The sequence below is a fragment of the Orcinus orca genome, chromosome 1 (assembly GCF_937001465.1).
Source record: "Orcinus orca chromosome 1, mOrcOrc1.1, whole genome shotgun sequence".
NCBI lineage: Eukaryota > Metazoa > Chordata > Mammalia > Artiodactyla > Delphinidae > Orcinus > Orcinus orca.
In genome coordinates, this window is record NC_064559.1 from 58,917,889 (window position 1) to 58,942,766 (window position 24,878).

General features: G+C 37.2%; 1 protein-coding gene and 2 long non-coding RNA genes across 8 annotated transcripts in view; 2 read left to right on the forward strand and 1 right to left on the reverse strand.

The window, feature by feature from the left end:
• LOC125965642 (uncharacterized) overlaps positions 1–13,057 on the forward strand; it is a 73,455-nt gene extending 60,398 nt beyond the window's left edge. Inside the window, exon 2 of the long non-coding RNA XR_007479814.1 lies at positions 11,098–13,057. This is a non-coding gene — a long non-coding RNA (uncharacterized LOC125965642). The remainder of the gene's footprint in view (positions 1–11,097) is intronic.
• The window catches only part of VAMP4 (vesicle associated membrane protein 4), a 30,451-nt gene extending 17,394 nt beyond the window's left edge, over positions 1–13,057 (forward strand). For 3 of the 6 annotated variants that reach the window (XM_049716161.1, XM_049716164.1, XM_049716173.1), the window contains 4 exons: positions 3,692–3,792; positions 5,736–5,815; positions 8,705–8,756; positions 9,417–10,898. In XM_049716161.1, the coding sequence (XP_049572118.1) occupies positions 3,692–3,792; positions 5,736–5,815; positions 8,705–8,756; positions 9,417–9,457 (274 nt within the window). In that variant the 3' untranslated portion in view covers positions 9,458–10,898. Of the gene's footprint in view, positions 1–3,691; positions 3,793–5,735; positions 5,816–8,704; positions 8,757–9,416 lie in introns of all 6 variants that reach the window. The other 3 variants (XR_007479764.1, XM_033428076.2, XM_033428079.2) reach the window with 3 other exon arrangements.
• A 751-nt stretch (positions 13,058–13,808) lies between these two features.
• Positions 13,809–24,878, reverse strand: part of LOC117201280 (uncharacterized) — a 28,635-nt gene continuing 17,565 nt past the window's right edge. The window contains exons 3-4 of the long non-coding RNA XR_007479818.1: positions 16,429–16,541; positions 13,809–13,917 (exon numbers count right to left, since the gene is read on the reverse strand). This is a non-coding gene — a long non-coding RNA (uncharacterized LOC117201280). The remainder of the gene's footprint in view (positions 13,918–16,428; positions 16,542–24,878) is intronic.

The following is a 24,878-nucleotide window of genomic DNA, read 5'->3' on the forward strand; positions in this document are numbered from 1 at the left end:
TAGGCTGCACGACTGATACCATGTGTTTCCTTCCATTATGGCACTTGACATATGGTAATATAATCCTAGCTACCAGTGCTCCCCACTAGACTGTAATCTTGCTGAGGATCAAAACATTCACATCAGTATCCTCAATGCGTAGGATAATAATAACTCCTTAATATATATTTTTGAATAAATGAAATACTTAATTCAGATCAGAAAATATTTGTTGAATGCCTATTTTCTACTAGGCACATTTCACATGACCTGGGAAACAGATGAGTGGGACAATCTCTGTTTTCAAGGCATTTACAGTATAATAGTGAGGATAAGACCAAGATAAAATTGAAATCAAAGTATTGTAACTACTATGAAAATGTAAGAAATCATGGGGAAATATGTTTTCACTTTTAAAAAAAATATTTATTTATTTATTTGGCTGTGCCGGGTCTCAGTTGCGTCACGTGGGATCTTCATTGTCACATGCAGGATCTTTAGCTGCAACTTGCTGGATCTTTGGTTGTGGCATGCAGGCTCTTAGTTGTGGCATGTGGGATCTAGTTCCCTGACTAGGGATCGAACCTGGGCCCCCTGCATTGGGAACGTGGAGTCTTAACCACTGGACCACCAGAGAGGTCCCCTTCCACTTGTTTTTTTAAAAATTATCCTTTATATTAAAGTAAATAAGATGATTTTCTTCCTTTTTTTTTCTATAAAAGTTGTGTTCTGGGCATGAAAATATCTTGAAATATAGAAGCACAGTCATGAGATGTTCCGTTATCTTAAGATTGAATGACAGTTATACAGTAGCTGGATTAAGAGGGTTATACCAGTGGATAGTAATATGTGAAGGAGAAAGTAACAATAATTTATTAATCACTTGGCAGGAAAAATTAAAATGTTGGGTGGTTTCCATTAGCCATAGAGATTACATGTGTGTCATGTTGTTGAGGTAATACCCCTAGGTTTATCATAATCTAGTAAGACTTAATCTGTAATTTTATGAATTCTATTCCAATTAATCTGCCTGTATTATTCATGGAGTCTTGCTTATAGGGATTCTGGGACCATAATGATTCCTTCAGTTATTTTGGTTTTGTTTTAAAATCACATGTAGTATAGGTATATTAATATCCATAATAGCTATAATCTGATTATGTGTAGGTGCTGCCGTACATTCTGTCCATTTCCACTGTGCTGCACCTTACTTTAGGCTATTATCTCTTGCATATGATGGAAAATAACTACCTAGGAATTTCAAGATTGGCCCTTGATAAACAATAGCTCTGCTTCCATTATAGTTAAATGGAGACCTCTACATTCTTATATCTGCCTTATAACTCTTTCTTAAGTAGCTGGATGTGCTTTGCAGGACTTATACCCAAACTGTTCACTTATTCAGCTGTTAAGTATTAAGTGCATACTCTATCCCAAGCAATGTTACAGGTACTGGGGCTACAAAAGTGAACAAAGTAGGCAAGGTCTCTGCATTTGTTGAACTTACCTTCTAATGGGGAGAGACAGGAAATAAGCATGTAAATAAATAAATACTTTCGCTTAGTGTTAAATGCTGTAAACAATATACAGTAATGGGTTAGACACAGACTGTTAAACAACTCTGAAGGTTAATGAAGTGCATTCATTGCACATTTAAGCATACGTTCCATGAGAGCCAGAATTATTGTCTGCTTTGTTCAGTATTGTTTTCCTAGTGCCTAGAACGGTACATAGTAAGCTCTTCTTATTTATTGAATAAATTGCTGCAGTATTTGTGCCATTGTTCTTGTATAAGATTTTACATCTTTAGCTGTCTGCTTAGGAGTTGCAACAAGACCTCTTAGACATGTGGGGGCTCTTTCAGCTCTGTGTGGGCAGAAGGGAATTCTCCATGTCCCACTTTAGTTGTGCTTCAGTTTTATACAGTTTAGTAGAATACTGTGTGAGAGGCACAGAACTCTAGGAAGCTATGATGAACCCTGAAGTCTATGTGTGGATAATCAGTGGGTGCTTTTAACATGGGAGGGGGGGTGACTATCATCAAACGTAGTAATTCTACTTGAATCTGAGGATGCTTCTTACGAACCCGTATGTGTCTAAATGGGCCTTCATTTGTTTTTAAAGCAAACTTTTTGAAGATATATCTTCGTGGCAGGGAAGGGATAGAACTCTTTTTCAAAATTACACATGTCCTGCCTTACTCCCAACTCACTATAGAGTAGAGGGGCAGTGAGGAGATGTGTATTGTGAAATTTTTTTAAAAGCTTCCTAGGTGATATTTGATAAATTGATACACTTCCCTGACTAGAAAGAATAATTGCATATCCTTATTTATTTAAAACATATATCTACTTATAGTTGCTAGTAATCCACTTTAAACAGTTTTTATATTTTAAACAGTTTTTGAGTTATAAGAACTGTGAGTTCATTTTATTTCTCCTTTTAAATATTGCTCTGGCATGACTTATTCCATAAATTAATTTAAGGTAACATTTTGTCAAATGATTGAAGTAACAGGGGAAAACTAGACATTTGTCAAATGATTGAAGTAACAGGGGAAAACTAGACATTTGTCAAATGATTGAAGCAACAGAGGAAAACTAGACACTTAATCATTTCTATGTTTATGTACTCTGGGGGTAACTTCTGAGTGAGAGTAGGCAGCTGAGGTCCAATTATTAAATTTTTGAATTTAGTTTAAATCTTCATTGAACATGGGACTTCCCTGGTGGCACAGTGGTTAAGAATCCGCCTGCCAATGCAGGAGACATGGATTTGAGCCCTGGTCCGGGAAGATCCCACATGCCGCGGAGCAACTAAGCCCATGCGCCACAACTACTGAGCCCATGCACCTAGAGCCCATGCTCTGCAACAAGAGAAGCCACTGCAATGAGAAGCCCACGCACCACAACGAAGCGTAGCCCCTGCTCATTGCAACTAGAAAGCCCGCGCGCAGCAACAAAGACCCAACGCAGCCATAAATAAATAAATTTATTAAAAAAAAAAATCTTCACTGAACAGTCTGAAGTTTGGTTGGAACAGGCTCTCATCACTTGATATAAAGAAGAAAATCATATTTTCATTTTGAAGAACAACCAAAAATGTTTCCTCTTTGCTCCTTCGTGGGTGCTTGAAAACCCTCCCAAGTGTTGCTCATTGTTTTAAACCCTGTTTAAGAGGAAACTGATGAGCTGTGAAGAGTTATACCCACTGAGCCTTAGTGTCCTAGAGCATACTGTACCTTTCCATTTTGGAAACTGAATATTTTTCATAGGCTTCTAACATACCTGGGCAAACTTTTGTTAGCCTTAGTGTGTGAACTATATGTATAGCAAAAGTAGCTTATAGCTGTGTCTGTGTGATGCCTCAGTGGCCTATTGAAAAGAAAATGAAACGGATTACATAGAGTCATCTATTTGGCTAAATTCTGCAGTTACTGAGCATTCTGACAGTATATTTAATTTGAAGAAACAGGGTTAAGAATAAACTATAAGTTAAATATTACTTTATTTGTATCATGTTGTCTTTTAATTGCCTGAGTAATCAAGCCCACAAATGGAAGGACTGTTGCTACAAGCCTTAAACTTAAACATTTTAGAGTTGAATAACTCTGAGAACTTGCTGTTTTCTATCATGTCTAATGAAAGTCTCAAAAACTGTAAAATTCTCAAAAGAAGAATGCATTATTTTTTAATCTTTTTTTTTAAACTAGTGTTCAGAACCAGGTGGATGAAGTCATTGATGTCATGCAAGAAAATATTACAAAGGTAATAGAAAGAGGGGAGAGACTAGATGAACTACAGGACAAATCAGGTACAGATACTTCATATAATTCTTGATGTTATTAATCTGTATTTTGATAGTTTACTTCATGCATTTTTCTAGCCAAAGTTTAGGAATCTTGACTTAGGAAAAATGGCATTTATGGTTTTAATGTTTTTAACTTTAGCTCTCTTTATTTTTTTAATATACAATTTATTTTATTCAAGTATAGTTGATTTACAATGTTGTGTTCATTTCTACTGTACAGTAAAGTGATTCAGTTATACATATATATATATATATTCTGTTTCATATTCTTTTCCATTATGGTTTATCACAGGATATTGAATATAATTCCCTGTGCTATACAGTAGGACCTTGTTGTTTATTCATTCTGTGTATAATAGTTTGCATCTGCTAATCCCAAACTCCCAATCCATCCTTTCCCCCACCCCGCCACCCCCCACCCTTGGCAACCACAAGTCTGTTTCCTATGTCTGTGAGTGTTTCTGTTTCGTAGATATGTTCATTTGTGTCATATTTTAGATTCCAAATGTAAGTGATATCCTATGATATTTGTCTTTCTCTTGCTGACTTACTTCACTTAGTATAATAATCTCTAGGTCCATCCATGTTGCTGCAAATGGCATTATTTCACTCTTTTTTCTGGCATAGTATTCCATTGTAATATGTACCACATCTTCTTTATCCATTCATCTGTTGATGAACATTTAAGTTGTTACTATGTCTTGGCTATTGGAAATAGTGCTGCAGTGAACATTGGGGTGCATGTATCTTTTTCAATTATAGTTTCCTCCAGATATATGCCTGGAAGTGGGATTGCAGGATCATATGGCAACTCTATTTTTAGTTTTTTGAGGAACCTCCATACTGTTTTCCACAGTGGCTGCACAATTTACATTCCCACCAACAGTGTAGGAGGATTCCCTTTTCTCCACACCCTCTTAAGCATTTGTCATTTGTAGACTTTTTAATGATGGCCATTCTGACCGATACAAGGTGGTACCTCATTGTAGTTTTGATTTGCATTTCTCTAATCATTAGAAATGTTGACCGTCTTTTCATGTGCCTGTTGGCCATCTGTATGTCTTCTTTGGAGAAATGTCTATTTAAGTCTTCTGCCCAGTTTTCAGTTGGGTTGTTTGCTTTTTTGTTATTGAGTTGTATGTAGCTCCCTTTGCTTTGAATCATCTTATTGTTGTATTATTTCTTTAATTGATCAGTTGAGAATGGAAAGATTAAAAATTCATTGTTGAAGAGTTAGATTATTTTTTTCTTTTGTCCTGTTACGTTGATGTGCTTTGTATTTCTCCTGATCTCAGGGAGGATAGGTCTAATCACTTCTTTTCAAACTTATTTCACACATATCTAATATTTTTATCTTATGCTTTCTCTGATGACTTAGTAACATTTCTTTACTGACAAATGTTAGTCTCTGTTCTTATAACAGTCCATGGCACTTATTAGGCACTCACATATTTTTTAGATGATGAATGGCTGAGTGAATATCTGATTAATCCTTGACAGACTTTTTTAACCAAAAAACTTAAACACTTAAAAAATATATTGTTTTGCTTCAAAATCAGTCACTTTTGATATCTTCTAAGAACCTAGCCTTCTCCATGTGTAAATTTTTTTTTCTATAGTTGTGCCAAGTATTTGAATTTTTAAAGAGTATTTCTACCAGAATTCATAAGTTTATTTGAAAGCATTGAGGGCCTGGGAAGACTTCTCTTACTCTTATTGTAAAAGTGGATTGAGCAAACTGACCTGCAGCCATTTTTTACTTTTTGTTTTTTTTTTTTAGAATACAGAATGCCAGAGTTTGTGAATAGAGGAAAGGAAAGATGTTTTCATGCTTAAAAGGGAATAGATTTGCAGAAGTAGAAATTAATGTTTTCTTGTCTTTGTGTGACTAGATAAGAGTGCTGTTATGTTGATTAATCCTTCTCTCCATCCTCTATGTGATATAGAAAGCCTATCGGATAATGCAACTGCTTTTAGCAACAGATCCAAACAACTTCGAAGGCAAATGTGGTGGCGTGGATGCAAAGTAAGTAAATTGGAAGATATTGGATAGGTCTGTCAGCATATCCAGTGGTATTCAAAGACATGAAGAAAAATGGGCCTCTAGGGGATAAGCTCTGTGGGGAACGGGACTACATCTGTCTTGCTTATTATTATATCTTCTGAACCTGGGACATGGTGGAACTCAGTAAATATTTGTTGAATTAATATCTTATGGGTCAGAAATAACTAAAGGAATCAAGCAGTGCCTAAAAGGATGTTTTCATGGATTTCTTCTTAGAGAGTAATCCACATTTTATTAATAATTTAGCTTCCTCTAGATTTATCTTGTAAGAAATATTAACTTGTAATTTATTTTTAGTACCTCTTTGGAGCAACCTATAGCATTACATAGAGATATTTAAAAGACAGAAAGCAAGCCAGAGAAAAATACAATTTTCTGTTGGATGGAGAAAAAAATAAAAGCAGTTTAATGTGTCAGAATCCATGTGGCAAATGGGGCTAAAAAGAAAATCCCACTGTCCCTCATTATTCCAGAGAAATAAGATACAGTCTTATGCCATACCACCCTCAACCTGCCTGATCTCAGAAGCTAAGCAGGGTCAGACCTGGTTAGTACTTGGATAGGAGAAATAAGATATAAAAGAAAAATTTGTCATTTTTGGCTTTGTTGAAAACCTTGGATATACCACATTGTTTTTAGTCTCTCATTTTCAAGTTTAGCAATAACTTTCAAAACTTGATGTGGACATATGCCAAGGATTTCATTCAAGAGTTGCCTTGGATTTGCTTATTTCTGTCTGTTGACCTGTTGAATTCTCTTACTTTCAGAAGTAGAACTTAGGGAAAGAAACACGTTTCATTGCTCCCTTATGTAGAATTTAAATTTTCTGTTTTTCTTTAATGAATAAATTTTCTATTTCTATAGAAATTTTCTATCCTGCAGACTAGTTTGGAAGAACAAAAGGTCCGTGAGCTACCTCCTCTCCCCACATGACTCATTCATGTGGCCATTAACAAAATGATAATGTGCATTTTGCCTAGCTTTTTTTTAGCTATATCTAAAGAGTTTCATTTTGTACTTTACGGGGTCCACATCAAAGGAATAGTATGCTTTTAAGGGGAAAAATTGAATTCTATTTTTAATTTATATTTTTAAATAGTCTCTATATCACTACCATTTTCTTGATTAACTTCATAATGATTATTTGGGAAGAGCTAAGGAAAGGGATATAGGGACAGAAAAGAGATCAGAGGTTGCCAGTGGCTAAGGATGGAGGGGTGGAGATTGACTACAGCAGGGCATGAGGGAACTTTTTGAGTGATGAAAATGTCTTATGTTTGACTATGAAGGTGATGGTTGACAACTGTATGTATGTCAAAACGCATCAAAATGAACTTTAAGAGGGTGAATTTTATTGTATGTAAAGTATATTTTAATAAACCTGACTTTAAAAATAAGTAAGTGAACAGAATTATCCAATGGGTGAGGAGAGAGAATCAGTGACACCTCTCTTAAGTATCTTATGGGGCTCTGAGGCTCTTATGTGTTTAATGAGAAACAGATTTTTGTCTATGTTGTTTGGAAGAAGAGAACTTTGGACATGCATGAATACATTGCTGCCATTTTTGGTTGTAAACGTTTCCTGGCCAGCGTTAGAAACTCTGTTTATTTAGGTATTTTAAAATTGGTATTGATATTTCCATTTAAATCTTCTAAATGTTAAGGCTAGCACAAATTAACAGGGCAAATTAAGATATATTTTTGGTAAAGTTGAAAAGCTATTGTAAAATTCCACATTACTTTAGAAATGTTTTCAGCTTAAAAAAAAGATGCAGAGCTTCCATATATTCTCTGGATCACTTGGTCACTAAAGTACTTTACAGTGTAAAGTACTTTCTACATTTTTTGGTTATCATAATTAATAATTTTAATAGGCACCTGGTATTCAAATTGGAACGCCTCCATGTATTCTCTTGGTCACTTTGTTCTCATCATGAGTGTAATGCCACTAAAATGCAGCCAGTAGTTTTATTTTAGAAACATTTCATTAGCTACTTCTAGTTGCTGTTTGTGATATTCATCAGAGTGTTTTATGTGTTTATAATAACTGGGTATCTTTTTTCTGAATGAACCATCTTAATCAATTATCTATGAAAATGTTTGGTGAAAACAAGACTCATTTGAATTCATCAGGAAAATCAAGTCAATTTATAATTTATGCGTTTTAGGATTAGATGAGGAATGTGACAATTTTATGGAGAGAGGTGATGTAGACCTAAAATATTAACTAGCTAAGGACTAATCTTAAGGTTTCTCTTCTCGACTGTGAAACTGACACACAGAATGCTCTTAGGCAAGTTATTTATTAAATGAGGTTCTTCACGAAAAGTATAAACTATATTCCTCAAAATGAAGATAAAAATGCTAAGAAGAAAGTAAGGGGAGCAAAAACTAACAATTCTAATATACTTTGAGAATAAGTGCTATAAAAAATGCTGCCTTATTCTATATATATTGAACCATCTGTATTGGATGCTAATCTTATTCATAATATCCTGACACTTCTGAACAGAGTTGATAAAATATTGTTCTTTTCCTGGTCTTAGATTAGAAATGTGTGAGAAATCATAGACAAAAAAGAGCAGGCCCATAAAGGCTTTGATTATTACTGTTTACTCTGCAGCCTTAAACAATAAAATCTAGGCAAGCCAAAACCCTCAAATTTGGGGAACTCTGATTATTACAGAAAGATGCAAATAGTCAGAAGTTCATATGAGAAAAAATTTGGAAACCTTTCAAGGAATGAGCCTGTCCAATGATGAGTTAGTGTAATGTGGTAAAAAGCACAACAGATAGTCTTTATTAACAAGTCAGACATTAATCTTTCTCATGCCTTTTTGTGTGTTGTAGATAAAAGCCATCATGGCTTTGGTTGCTGTTATCGTTTTGTTAGTGATTATCAGTAAGTATTTACTGGATTATTAATTTGGAGGGGGTGTCATTTGTTTTGAAGTTCATTTAAATTTCCTTTTAAATTTATATTCAGTTGACCTAGTATGACTAATGTCAGGATTGAGTAATGACTTCTGACTCCAGTAAGGAGCTCTTAACCTAGAATCTGTAGCTCTCTGAAAATGCACATAAATTGTATGTAAAGTTTTATGTGAATGTGTATATGTACAGTTTTATGGTGAGAGTATATCTATCTTTCATCAGATTCTCAAAGAGAACCTCTGTCCTACCCTCCACCCCTACCCCTGCAAAGGCAGGGCTAAGTGATTTGTTAGAGGCCAAATATGGCTACTATTAACGCTCAGGACCATAACACACATTTTCTATTTATTTTTAACTTTTAGATATGGCAGCTTGCATTTCATAATATTGTGTTTGAAGGAAAATCCAGATAAATTCTCCAGATGATAATTTTTCTTTTGGATTTGAGCTTCATTTCAGTCATTGAAACATAACTCTTGCCCTTCCTTTTTCCCCTTAATATTCTTTCTAAAATCAGATCATTCAAAAAAAATTTTTTTAGTGTAGTTGATTTACATTGTTGTGTTAGTTTCAGGTATACAGCAAAATGATTCAGTTATATATTATTTCAGATTATTTTCCATTTTAGGTTATTACAAGATACTGAATACAGTTCCCTGTGCTATATAGTAGGTCCTTGTTGCTTATCTATTTTAAGTATAGTATCTTGTATCTGTTAATCCCGTATTCCTAATCTGTCCCTCCCCCCTCCCCTTTCCTCTTTGATAACCAGAAGTTTGTTTTCTATGACTGTGAGTCTGTTTCTGTTTTGTATATGGATTCATATGTATTACTTTTTAGATTCCACATACAAGTGATATCATATATTTGTCTTTCTTTGGTCAGATCATTTTTAATATCTCCTTTTCTCCAAAGCTTCTTTATCTCTGTTTACAGGGATTTTATAAAGATTTGGAAAGTATCTCAGAATAGCCATTTGAAAAATTCCATGGTGATACTCTTTTTAAACAGAAAAAAAGATTTTGTTCTAAAGAAAAAGTCAGTCCTCATCATTTGTGGATTCTGTGTTTGTGACTTCACCTACTAGCTAACATTGATCAGTTACCCCAATGCTTTCAGAGTCATTGGCAGATGCGGTCAGAGAAGCGAATGTTAGTGCACAGTTTCTCACATTTTTGTGTGTCTTGTTGATGCTTTTGCTGTTTAAAAAGGCCCCCAAGTATACTGGTGCTGCAGTGCTGGCTAGTGTTGCTGAGCACAGCAAGGCTGTGATGTGTGTTATGGAGGAAATACACGTGTTAGATGAGCTTTGTTCAGGCGTGAGTGACAGCACTGTTGGACAGGAGTTCAGTGTTAATAAGCCAACAGTATATAGTAAATAAGGTGTCTTCACACAGAAACATGTAAAACAAGGTTATGTATGGATTGGTTGTCAAAAATGTTGTAGCCAGAGGCTGGCAGGGATTTAAGCCTGTGTTTCCCCTCAGAGCAGTGGTTCAGTGTTTACTCATTCAGTGTTTGTGATGACTTTATAGAACATAACTACTGCCAGTACCAAGAATCAACGCATGGAATGTTGAATAACATAAAGAAGAAAATAAAATCCAACTGTTCTCTTATCACACAGAGATAGCTACTATTAATATAACTATTGTATATACTTTAAGTCTTTTCCTATTAATATATAAACATGTTTTTCAAAAACTAAGATCATATGTATACTTTCTAATAAATATATTGTGAATATTTTCCCATGTTATTAAATATTTAAAAAGTATTTTAGCTGCTTTAATCTATGGTTATATATTAATCTATTTGATCAAAATTCTAATGTTAGACATTTAGGTTGTTTCATATTTTTGCTTCTCCATTCCCATTTGTTATCTATCATTTCAGATAAAAGTTGTCCTCATTAACTATTTTCAAAATGGACACAGCTACATTTAGGAGTATTGTTTCTAACATAGCATATGAATCTGACTTTGATGTTTCTTTTTCATTTTTTTCTCTTGCAGTTCTTATAGTTGTGAAATACCGTACTTGATTTGATGACAGATCTTCATTAAACAAAATCTGGGACAATAATAATAAAAGATTGCTGCATAATTTAAATGAAACCCATGTATATAACTTTCAAAGCTTCTTTTTCAAGAAATTAAGAGGCAAGTATCACTTCAAATTGGAGCATTGAGAATGTCCCATTATCTTCTTCCCTTCCAACAAAGTGTGCTTTTAATAATTATGTTTAAGGCGGGGCTGCCCTGGTGGTGCAGTGGTTGAGAGTCCGCCTGCCGATGCAGGGGACACAGGTTCGTGCCCCGGTCCGGGAGGATCCCACATGCCGTGGAGCTGCTGGGCCCGTGAGCCATGGCCGATGAGCCTGCGCGTCCGGAGCCTATGCTCCGCAACGAGAGAGGCCACAAGAGTGAGAGGCCCACGTACCGCAAAAAAAAAAAAAGAAAACAAAATTATGTTTAAGGCAAAGATAACCAGCCTCGATTTTGCCATATTCCAAAGGTCTAATTTGAAACTAGATACTTGCCAGTTCATTATTTGTATATATAGTTAAACACTGATAATGATATTTCATACTGTTATTTTAATGGCATAAGGACTTGCATTTGTTGCATCAAGGTGGGGGTCAGGCTGGTGATCAGGGAGCCTCTGTAGAGTACCAAATCATTATGCCGAAAGACGTGTGTAACCATGCCATTGATATTTGCAAGATTCTTCTCATATTACAATTGCTTTGCAAGCAATTTTCACATGTTTATGGGTGTAACAAAAGCTAAATGTAAATGTTGCTGCCTTCAGCTATAACTAACAACATTCCAGTAAACCTATTTTTGACTGTATAAGGGAATGTAGTAATTTTTTGGCATTTGGATTATAGAAATGGGAAATTTAAACAGTGTGAAAAGCATAGTATGGTGTCATAAAACTGGAAATAATAAAATTATTGGAGAGTGTCATTGGAGTATTTGAAAGTGACCAACATAAAGCTAGAAGTCATGGTCTGGTCTGTTTTCAGTTAGCCTCCAATAAGGAGGACCAGTGCAAATGTGAGTAAATGAAATCCACAGGTATCTTGTCCCCTACTTTTCTTTTTGTTAATAGCTTTCCTGTTTAACTTCAACTAGCCCTTTTACCAGAAGTGCTAAAAGTAGCAAAATCATCTGCTTAGAATTTGCGTTTTTTGTATTCCCTCTTTATCTCCTGGAAAATGCATGTGATATGTACAATCCAGTGTCACATTAGCCAACAATAATGAATATAAAAAGTCAGGAGCCTAGCTAATCAGTCAGTCGGAGTAACCAAATGCTAGAGTCACCATTGATCTCAGTCTGTTTTTATGATAAAAAGTGTTGTTAAAAAAAAAAAAAAAAAAAAAAGTGTTGTTAACTTTAAAATATGCCACCCTTCTTGGGTTGTTTAAACATGTGAAAGTGAACATACATAGTTCTCTAATGTGTGTGAGGAAGAAGTTTTATAATAAAATTGGAGGTTCTGCAGAAACTTGTGTACATGGACATCTTCACAATGTATATATAACTCTAAATTTGAAATAGGGATAATAGAAAGTACCAGTATTTAAGTAAGAAAAAAAATTATCCTTATTGCTTTGGTAATTTTAATTCAAAATGTATGAAACATAGAATCTTTGTTTTTTTGGTTTTTTTTTAAATTCCACAGGATTAGTACTAAGATGCAAAAATGTTCTCTTTAGAATGGAAAGAATTTGAAGGGAGAAAGCAGATTAAGAGGTATTGAAGACACCTTCAAGTCATGAAGATCTAAATATAATCGCTTAGTATTATAGTCTGCTAAGAACATTTAAAAAGAGATAAAGGTTTTACATTCTCTGGAGTGTTTTCTCTGGTCTCTCCACTTTTCGTAAATGTCAATTACTGTAAATAACATAATAAATAATAAACCCTTTGACAAAAGAGGATACCCAGGAAAATGAGCATTTTTAGAATTTCAGTAGCTAATGTACTTCAGGAATGGGAGTGTTTTAACTGAGTGGACAGAATCAGTACTAACATGTGTGTCCTTGATTTGGGATTGGAACTAGACTCACCAGTGGTTAATTTTCCATTTGTTGGTATAGAAATCTGGTTTCTTCATATCTGTCGGTGAAGAGGAAGATTATTTCTCAAGAAGAATCCACATTTCCAGTGTTTCTTTAATAAAGTATGCTTTTAAATAAAGAAATAAAATTAAAAAAATTTTTAACCATGAAAAATAAAGGAAATATTTATATGACAATACCATGTATACGTAGTTCTCTTTGTATTTAAATATATTGCTTCTGAGAATACTGGTGGCGGATATGTTACTCTGTTAGAGCTTTGCACTAGTGGTGGCTTGGCTCACAGTTTGTCATTTCATCTTTCTTGGTCTTCATTAATCCTGAGACCCTTAAAGTGGCTGGCATGTTTATGACTTTATTATCATAACCTTGGAGACATGAGCCTTCAGAAAAAGAAAAATTTGTTCAAATTGATGCCAGGCCTACCTTCCTCCCCTCCCTTAATCATTCTTATTCAGCTCGGATCATCCTGCACTTGAAAAATGAAGTTTCCCCACCATCAGAACTCTCATTATTTAACAGCAATGCAGAGCAACAGAAAAATTCAGGTAGCTTTGTAAATACTAGTTGATACCCAGTGAAATCAGGTCACTATTTTTATAATGCCTGCAACATACCCTCGTGATTTATGTTTAATTACTGAAACCTATTGCCCTGCAGCAGTTTCATGATAATGCTGATTAATTAGTTCCTCCTACTGATTATAACCCAGTAATACCTGTGGTCTTTTGGCCCCTCTATCCTGATAAAGCTCACTGGAAATTGCTGTGAGGTTTTATAAACGTGGGGATTTCTTGACTAAAGAAAAGTTCATTGTTGAAAATGGAACGTTATCTAAAATGGAAGAAGGGTAATTAGTACACATCAAATACAGAAATACCTTCTGTTAGCGCTCCTGTAGATTGCTTATGGTAGTCTTCCTGTGCAGTCACTCTGCACTAGAAAATTATAACTTCATTTTTTTAATAGAAAAACTGGGCATCTTTCAATTCTGTGTAGCATGTGGGTATCCTGGAAATGATTATACGTGTACAAACTGAGAAGAAAAAAAAATGGAAATTTCTCATCAGAACAATCTTTTTTTTTTTTTTTTAACATCTTTATTGGGGTATAATTGCTTTACAATGGTGTGTTAGTTTCTGCTTTATAACAAAGTGAATCAGTCATACATAAACATATGTTCCCATATGTCTTCCCTGTTGCAGAACAATCTTAAACATGCTTAATGGCCTGTCAGCATTGTTGCCCACACTATCTACACCTAAATATGTATATACTACAATTAGAAAATACGCAAGAAATTATCTTTTCATGTTGAGAATGAATGCCTTTAGAAGATGTCTAACTGTATTGCGTCAGTATTCCTAAGTCTAGGAAAACCAACTCATATTAGTCTAAGGTCGTGTTTTCACATGGAAATGTGATTGGAGTCAATTTTATTTTTCCCTGAGTGGGGAGTAAGAGCATGCATGGATCAGTCCAGAAGCATTTATACACTTGTTTCAGAATGCAGCGTAGTGCTGATGTTTCTGTAGGAAGTTGCTGCAACGTAAAGACACTGAGTCAGAAGGAGCTGGAAGGCGCCCTGCTTCTCAATCCATCCACTGTTTCTTCCATGTTGTAGACAAAGTGGAACCATTTCTTAGACTGATGTGGGACTTGAGCCTTCTGTATAAGTTTGTCTTACTCTGACTTTTTCTGGAAATCAAGTAGAATAAGGGATAGGGGGACACAAACTTTTATTCCTGCTCCTGTTTTATTTAAGGAGCTGTTTGGGACAGGTCAGTAGGAATTGAAAGCATGACCAACCCAGCATAGTGGTGTGCACCTGGCCAGATGCGTGTGCCTAGGAAAACCACAAAGACACCGGTGTGCTTGCTCATAAAGTGAGTGTTGGTGTCCATATTCCTCACTGCAGAGATGGCACGATTGACATAATAGTGGGTCTTTTGCCTTTACCAGGAGATAGTAGTGCTCTTTTATAATAATTGGGTAAAGAAAAATTCTGATTTTACAGTATTTCATTAGGTTCTTTTCATTTGAAAAGGTCTTGAAATCAAATCATCTGTTAAATATTTGAAGGCTACAAAGTAAATTGCATAAATCAGAGATTTTAGTCAGTAAAATGTCAGAAATCAAACTCTTAGAAAACTCAAGCCCTTGATTTTATGCCTGGGGTATGTGTCATTGTTTTAAATTCCACACTCCTTTATTTAAACATTTTGATAAGTGCCTTTGATGTTTTAAGAGGTGTGGTGGGAGATGAGCAATGAAAAAGATGTGCACCCTGTTCTCTTTTTTAATTTGAATTTATGTTTTATGCAGCAGGTTCTTATTAGTTATCCATTTTATACATATTAGTGTATATATGTCAGTCCTAATCTCCCAATTCATCCCACCACCCCCCACCCACCCCCCACCTTCCCCCCTTGGTGTCCATATGTTTGTTCTCTACATCTGTGTCTCTATTTTTGCCTTGCAAACCAGTTCATCTGTACCATTTTTCTAGGTTCCACATATGCATTAATACACGATATTTGTTTTTCTCTGACTTACTTCACTCTGTATGACAGTCTCTAGGTCCATCCACGTTTCATTCCTTTTTATGCACCCTGTTCTCTAGACTGTCAAGTCTTCATAACCATTTCTACCAGTGTTGCAAAGTTTAGTCCTTGGTGTTCCTATCAGATATGTATTTGTAGCCCCTCCGTAGTAAACAGTAAAATAAACTATTTCATAGAAAACAAAATTAAGCACTTTCTTGGCTCATTCAATATGTGTTACCTGTTGCCTTAACTTTAAAGCATAACTTATTTGAACTACCATCTGGCTAATCACCCTGATTTAATCCATCCCAGTTTTCCAATAAAGTACATGGAGGAAAAATAAGAAATAAAAGGTGTTCCGTCACCAAAAACCATGCCCAATGCCCAAGCTATTAAGAGAATCTAGGAAGAATGTCTCAGTATAAAATTACTGAGTCTCAACTGCAGAAAAAACAATTGCTGGAATACTCATGCTTTACCTCAGTGATGTCTATTTGAAAGGGAGGAAGGGGGACCAATTTCTCTCATGCTTTGTGTTCCAATCAGAAAACCTGGCACCTCCCTCTCAGCTGCATATGCTGCTTTTAGAGGCAACTAGAGTAGTGTTCATTCTCTTCAACTTTCCTCCACCCATAAACTAAATTTTGTCTCTTTAATTCTCCAAAAATGTGTGGGAAGGGGATGATACTGGGGGCATCATTGTACCCAGAGGTATATAGTCTCTATAAATAGAGGGCTGTAGTCAGGAATGGAGATGGGAAGGACCCAGGTATGTGCATTCTGAGAATGATGGTATTTAATATAATTCAACCAGTCATCTATGAGAACCAGGCAGGAAGGTCAGATCCTACCTGAATTCAACAGTCACACTTTGTGAACAGCTACGGAATGCTAGAAACGTCTGTGGAGCACAACACCCTGCTTTTCAGCTGCAGGTATAAGAAGAGTTTTGACTAGTAGCCAAATGTATAACTGAGCAGGGCCTGGGGTAGTGCACTTACCCTGTGTATTGAGTAAAAAGACTGGATCTCGTCCAAGGATGTGTGAAAAGCTGTGCGTGGAGCCTATGAGCACACTGTAAGAAGCGAAAGAGAACATCTTCCTGGGTCATCCCCTGTAACATACAAAAGCACTGTTGTTTCTTCCTTCTTAAAAAAACAAAAACCGGGGGCTTCCCTGGTGGCACAGTGGTTGGCAGTACGCCTGCCGATGCAGGGGACACAGGTTCGTGCCCCGGTCTGGGAAGATCCCACATGCCGCCGAGTGGCTGGGCCCGTGAGCCATGGCCGCTGAGCCTGTGTGTCGGGAGCCTGTGCTCCGCAACTGGAGAGGCCACGACAGTGAGAGGCCCGCGTACCGCAAAAAACAAAAACGAAAACAAAACACCAACCACCTTTCCATACCACTTCCCCTGTCAGCCTCCACCTCATATCTTTGCTCTTTATAGCAACAGTCCTTGAAAAAATGTGTCTATGCTTATGGTTTCTAGTTCTTTTTCACTCATTCTCTTAAATGCTTCAGTAAAACTTTTGCCTCCACACTCGAAACTTAAACTCTTGTCAGGATCACCAATGACCTCTGCTTTGCTAAAGCCAGGGTTCCAGTCTCAGCCCTCTTCCCTGCACATCAGCAGCATTTGATGCAGCTGATTGTTCTTTTCTCCTTAATACACACTTCCTGGGCTTGGTTTGTTCTCACCTCATTGGTTGCTCCTCTTCTCCCCAGCTCAACATTGGACTGCTCCGGGATTCAGGTCTTGGTCTGAATCACACATCTCCACACACATCCGCTTTGGTAATCTTATCTAATCTTATAATTTGAAATAACATTTATGTGCTGACAAATCCCAAGTTTATGTCTCCTGCTTGACTTCTGAATACAGACTTTATTCAATATTCTAGAGGACCTTGGCCAAGATGGCAGAGTAGGAAGGCCCTGAGCTCACCTCCACTTACAGGCACACCAAAATCACAACTATTTACAGAGTAACTTGATCTAGCAGAAATGATCATCTACAACTAAAGATATAAAGAAGGAACCACAGTGTGGTGGGTAGGAGAGGTAGAGTTGCAGTATGGTTAAGACCCACGCCCCTGGGTAGGCGACCCACAAATGAGAGGATAGTTACAATTGTAGAGGTTCTCCCCAAGGAGTAATGGGTCTGAGCCCCATATTGGCTCCCCAGACCGGGCATCCTACACTAGGAAGATGAGCCTCTAGATTCTTGGCTTTGAAGGCCAGTAGAGCTTACATTTGGGAGAACCAGAGGGCTGTGGGAAATAGAGGCTCCACTCTTAAAGAGCACACACAAAAATCTCACATGCGGGCTTCCCTGGTGGCGCAGTGGTTGAGAGTCCGCCTGCCGATGCAGGGGACACGGGTTCGTGCCGCGGTCCGGGAAGATCCCACGTGCCGCGGAGCGGCTGGGCCCGTGAGCCATGGCCGCTGAGCCTGCGCGTCCGGAGCCTGTGCTCCGCAGCGGGAGAGGCCACAACAGTGAGAGGCCCGCGTACCGCAAAAAAAAAAAAAAAAAAAAAAAAATCTCACATGCTCTGGGATCCAGGGCAGAAGAAGTAATTTGAAAGGAGCCTGGGTCAGACCTACCTGCTGTTCTTGGAGAGCCTCTGGGAGAGACAGGAGGTAATTGGAGCTCACCCTGGGGACAGAGATGCTGGTGGCAGCCACTTTCGGCAGCTTGTTCTACCATGTGGACACTGGTGCTGGCAAGCACCATTTTGGTATCTTTCCTCTAGCTTATTAGCACTGGGACCTGGCCTTACCCACCAGCCTGTTGGCACCAGTACTGGGGCACCTCAGGCCAAGCAACTAGCCAGGTGGGGACACAGCCCCACCTACCAGCAGGAGACAACCTTAAGAACCCCTGAGGCCACAGCCTGTCTAGGACACAGCCCTGTCCACCAGAGGGTCCAGGATCCAGCCCTACACACAGTGCATTGGCAGTACCACCGGGACTTCCAAGGTCCTGCAGCCAGAGACCCCAGGACCTGGTGCTGCTCACCAGTGAGCTGTCACTAGCCACAGGAATGCCATCACACATCAGTGGGCAGGAACCAGCTACCCAGACACCCTGGGCCCTAGCCCTACTGACCAGCAGGTGAACACCAGCCCCAGGATGACCGCAGCCCTGCAGCCTGCCATGACAGGACCCAGCCCGCACACCAGCAGGCCAGCACCAGTCTGGGGACTCCCCAGGCTACAGCCCCACCCACCATCAGGCCAATACCAGTTCCAAGACACATTGGACCCCTCAGCCAGCTGCCCCAGGATCCAGCCCTACTCACCAGTGGGCCCATACCAGCTTTGAGACACACCAGAACCCACACCTAGCCATGTCAGGAACCAGCCCCAACCATCATCAGGATGACACTAGATCCAGGAACCCTGGCCCTGCAACTACCTACTTCAGAACCCAGCTCTGTCCACCAGCAGGCCAGCACTAGCCCTGCCCACCACCCAGGGTTCCACAGCCAGTCACCATGTGACCTGGCCCAACCAGTAGCTGCACCCTCTGCACAAGGTAGTGCCTGCAACCTACCGGACTGGGAACCAGCCATGCCTACCAGACCACCCACAGTAGTCAGCCCGCCACAATAGAAGGATCCATACAGCCCACAGAGGGGGCACCTCCAGAGCATACAGCTCTGTTGACCAGAGGGGAGTGCACTGCTGGAATGCACAGGACATCGTCTACAAAAGGCCACTTATCCAAGGTGATACAAACTCAGGGAAATAACAGCAAATTAGGCAAAATGAGGCAGTAGAGGAACATGTTCCAAACCAAGGAAGAAGATAAAACCCCAGAAGAAGCACTAAGTGAAGTTTAAAGGCAATCTACCTGATAAAGAGTTCAAGCTATTGATTGGAAAGATGATCAAAGAACTTGGGAGAAGAATGGATGAAGACAGTAAGAAGTTTAACAGAGATTTAGAAGATATAAAGAAGAACCAAGCAAAGCTGAAGAATACAATATCCAAAGTAAAAGACACACTAGACGGAATCAACAGATTAGATGATGATACAGAGAAATGGATCAGTGGGCTGGAAGATAGAGTAGTGGAAACCACTGAAGCTTAACAAAGGGAAAAAAGAGAATAAAAAGAAATGAGAATAATTTAAGAGACCTCTGAGACAGCATCAAGTTTACTAACATTTGCATTATAAGGATCCCAGAGGAGAAGGGAGAGAAAGGGGCAGAGAACATATTTGAAGACATAATAGCTGAAAACTTCCCTAACCTGGGAAAGGAAACAGACATCCAAGTATAGGAAACACAGAGTCCCAAAAGGATCAACCCAAAGAGAATCATGCCAGGACACATTGTAATGAAAATGGCAAAATAAAATATAAAGAGAAAATATTAAGCAGTAAGGGAAAAGCAACAAGTCACATACAAGGGAACTCCTATTAGGCCATCAGCTGGCTTTTCACCAGAAACTCTGCAGGTCAGAAGGGAGTGGCAGGATATATTTAAAGTGATGAAAGGGAAAAACCTACAACTAAGAATACTCTACCCATCAAAGCTTTCATTTGGATTTGATAAAGAGAGCAAAGGTTTTACAGACAAACAAAAGCTAAAAGAGCTCAGCTTTATGAGAAATGTTAAAGGGACTTCTCTGAGCAGAAAAGAAAAGGCCACAGTTATAAACCTGAAAATTACAGAAGGAGAAAACTCTTTGGTAAAAGCAAATATACAGTAAAGGTAGTGAATCAACCATATGCAAAGCTAAGTGGAAAGTTAAAGACAAAATTAGTAAAATCATCTATGGCTACAATGAGTAGTTAAGGGATACACAAAACAAAAAGATGTAAAATATGGTGTCAAAAAGAGTAATCGTGGTGGGGAGGGGGATAAAAATACAGGGTTGTTAAAATGCATTTGAAATTAAGATCTCAACAACTTACAATAATCACATATATATAGGTTACTATATATAAACCTCATGGTAATGACACACTAAAAATCTATACTACATACACATGCAAGAAAGAAGAAGGAATCCAAACATAAACCCTAAAAATAGTCATCAAATCAAAAGGGAAGAGAACAAAAGAAAGGAACAAAAATAACTGGAAAAACAACCCCAAAACAATTAACAAAATGGCAATAAGTACATACCTATCAATAATTATTGTAAATGGAAAGGGACTAAATGCTCCAATCAAAAGACAGAGTGGCTGAATGGATGAAAAATAAAAACCAAGACCCATATATATGCTGCCTACAAGAGACTCATTTCTGATCTAAAGACACAGACTGAAAGTGAGGGGATGGAAAATGGTATTCCATGCAAGTGGAAATCAAAAGAAAGCTGAGGTAGCAGTACTTATACCAAACAAGATAGACTTTAAAACAAACACTGTAACAAGAGACAAAGAAGGACAGTACATAATGACCAAAGGTCACTCCAAGAAGAAGATGTAACAATTGTAAATATATATGCATTCAATATAGGAGCACCTAAATACATAAAGCAAATATTAACAGACATAAAGGGAGAAATTGACAGTAAAACACAGTAACGGCAGGGGACTTTTACACGCCACTTACATCAATGAACAGATCATCTAGACAGAAAAATAAGAAAACACTGGTCTTAAATGACACATTAGACTAAATGAACTTAATAGATATATAGAGAGAATACTGCATCCAAAAGCAGCAGAATACACATTCTTTTCAATGCACATGGAACATTCTGCAGGATAAAGTATATCTTAGGCCACAAAACAAGTCTTAGTAAATTTTAAAAATTGAAATCATATCAAGCATCTTTACCAATCACAACACAATGAAACTGGAAATCAACTACAAGATAAAAACTGCAAAAAGCACAAACACATGGAGGCTAAACAATATTCTACTAAACAGCCAATGGATCACTGAAGAAAAGTTAAAAATACCTGGAGGTAAATAGAACACCACAGTGATTCAAAACCTATGGGACACAGCCAAAAGCAGTTCTAAGAGGGAATTTTATAGTGATATAAGCATACCTCAGGAAACAAGAAAATCCTCAAGTAAAAAACCTAACCTTACAACTAAAGGAACTAGAAAAAGAAGAACAAAACCCAAAGTTGGTAGAAGGAAAGAAATCATAAAGAGCAGAGCAGAAATAAATGAAATAGAAATTTTAAAAAGCAATAGAAAAGATCAAAGAAACTAAGAGTTTGTTCCTTGAAAAGATAAAATTGATAAACCTTTAGCCAGACTCATCAAGAAAAAAAGAGGGAGGGCCCAAATCAATAAAATTGGAAGTGAAAAAGGAGAAGTTACAACATATATTTCAGAAATACAAAAGGATCATAAGAGATTACTACAAACAATTATATGCCAGTAAAATGGACAACCTAGAAGAAATGGACAAATTCTTAGAAAGGTACAATCTCCCAAGACTGAACAAGGAAGAAATAGAAAATATGAACAGACCAATTACCAGTAATGAAATTGAATCAGTAATTTTAAAATTCCCAACAAGCAAAAGTCCAGGCCCAGACGGCTTCACAGCTGAATTCTACCAAACATTTAGAAAAGAGTTAACACCTATCCTTCTCAAACTATTTAAAAAATTGCAGAGGAAGGAACACTTCTGAACTCATTCTTTGAGGCCAGAATCCCCCTGATACCAAAACCACACAAAGATATCACACACACACACACACACAATTTCAGGCCAATATCACTCATGAACATAGATTCAGGAATCCTCAACCAAATATTAGCAAACCAAATTCAACAATATATTAAAAGGATCATAACCATGATCAAGTGGGATTTATCCCAGGGATGCAAGGATTTTTTATTTTATTTATTTATTTATTTTTAATTTTTTCCCCCATGGGCCATTTTTTCTTCTTTTTTTAAAAAATTTTTATTGGAGTATAGTTGCTTTAAAATATTGTGTTAATTTCTACTGTACAGCAAAGTGAATCAGCAATACGTATACATATATCCCCTCTTTTTTGGATTTCCTTCCCATTTAGGTCAACACAGAGCATTGAGTAGAGCTCCCTGTGCTATACAGTAGGTTCTCATTAGTTATCTATTTTATACATAGTATCAATTGCATATATATGTCAATCCCAATCTGCCAATTCATCCCACCACCCCACCTTTCCCCCTTGGTATCCATACATTTGTTCTCTACATCTGAAGGATTTTTTAATATTCACAAAATCCATGTGCTAAACCACATTAACAAACTGAAGAAGAAAAACCATGTGATCATTTCAGTAGATGCAAAAAAAGCTTTTTACAAAATTAACATCCATTTATGTTTTATCATAAACATAAATTATAAAGAGTTTTTATACTCTCAATAAGTGGGACAGAGGGAACATACCTCAACATAATAAAGGCCATATATGATAAGCCCAGAGCAGACATTACCCTCAATTATGAAAAGCTGAAAGCATTTCTTCTAAGATCAGGAACAAGACAAGGATGCCCACTCTTGCCACTTTTATTCAACATAGTATTGGAAATCCTAGCCACAGCAGTCAGAGAAGAAATAAAAGGAATCCAAATTGGAAAGGAAGAAGTAAAACTGTCACTGTCTGCAGATGACATGACCCCATACATAGGAAATCCTAAAGATGCCACAAAAAACTACTAGAGCTCAATAAATTCAATAAAGTTGAAGGATACAAAATAAACATACAAAAATCTGTCACATTTCTATACACTAACAAAAACTATTAGAAAGAAATTAAGAAATAATTCCATTTACTATCACATCAAAAAGAGTAACATACCTAGGAATAAATCTAAGGAGGTAAAAACCTCCTTGGAAAACTATAACACAATGATGAAATAAATTGAAGATGACACAGATAGTTGGAAAGATGTATCGTGTTCATGGATTGGAAGAATTAGTATGGTTAAAATGACCATATTCCCAAGGCAATCTACAGATTGAGTGCAATCACTATCAAATTACCAATGGCATTTTTCACAGAACTGTAACAAAAAATTTTTGACACACAAGACCCTGAATAGCCAAAGAAATCTTGAGAAAGAAAAATGGAGCTGGAGGAATCAGGCACCCTGACTTTAGACTATACTACAAAGCTATAGCCATCAAAACAGTACAGTACTGTCACAAAAACAGAAATATAGATCAATGGTACAGGATAGAAAGCCCAGAAATAAACCCATGCACCTACGGCCAATTAATCTATGACAAAGGAGGCAAGACTATAAAATGGAGGAAGGACAGTCTCTTCGATAAGTGGCTGGGAAAACTGGACAGCTACATGTAAAAAAATGAAATCAGAACATTCTTTAACACCATACACAAAAATAAACTCAAAACGGATTAAAGGCCTAAATGTAAGACCAGATAGTATAAAACTCTTAGAGGAAAACATAGGCAGAATACTCTTTGACATAAACGCAGTAATATCTTTTTTGATCATCTGCCAAAAATAAACAAATGGGACCTAATTAAACTCAAAGCTTTTGCACAGCAAAGGAAACCATAAACAAGACAAAAAGACGACCCACAGAATGGGTGAAAATATTTGCAAATGATGCAACTGACAAGGGAGTAGTCTCCAAAATTTACAAACAGCTTATTCAGCTCAATATAAAAAAATAAAAAAAAAATTGGCAGAAGACCTAAAGAGACATTTCTCCAAAGAAGACATACAGATGGCCAAGAGGCACATGAAAAGATGCTCAACATTGCTAACTAACTATTAGAGAAATGCAAATTAGAAGTACAATGAGATACCACCTCACACCAGTCAGAATGATCATCATCAAAAAATCTGCAAACAATAAATGCTGGAGAGGGTGTGGAGAAAAGGGGACCCTCCTACACTGTTGGTGGGAATGTAAATTGATACAGCCACTATGGAGAACAGTATGGAGGTTCCTTAAAAACTAAAAGTAGAGCTACCATATGATCCAGCAATCCCACTCTTGGGCATATATCCAGAGTAAACATGGTTCAAAAGGATACATGCACCCCAGTGTTCATTGCAGCACTGTTTACAATAGCCAAGACATGGAAACAACCTAAACATCCATCAACAGATGAATGGATAAAGAAGATTTGGTACATCTATACAATGGGATATTACTCAGCCATTAAAAAGAATGAAATGTCATTTGCAGCAACATGGATGGACCTGGAGATTATCGTACTAAGTGAAGTAAGTCAGACAGAGAAAGACAAATATCATATGATATTGCTTATATGCAGAATCTTAAAAAAATGATACAAATGAACTTATTTATGAAACAGAAACAGACTCACAGACTTAGAGAACAACCTTATGGTTACCAGGGAGGAAGGGTGGGTGGGGGGAGGAATAGATTGGGAGGGAGTTTGGGATTGACATGTACACACTGCTATATTTAAAATAAAATGCCTTGGACATATATACACTACCAAACGTAAGGTAGATAGCTAGTGGGAAGCAGCCG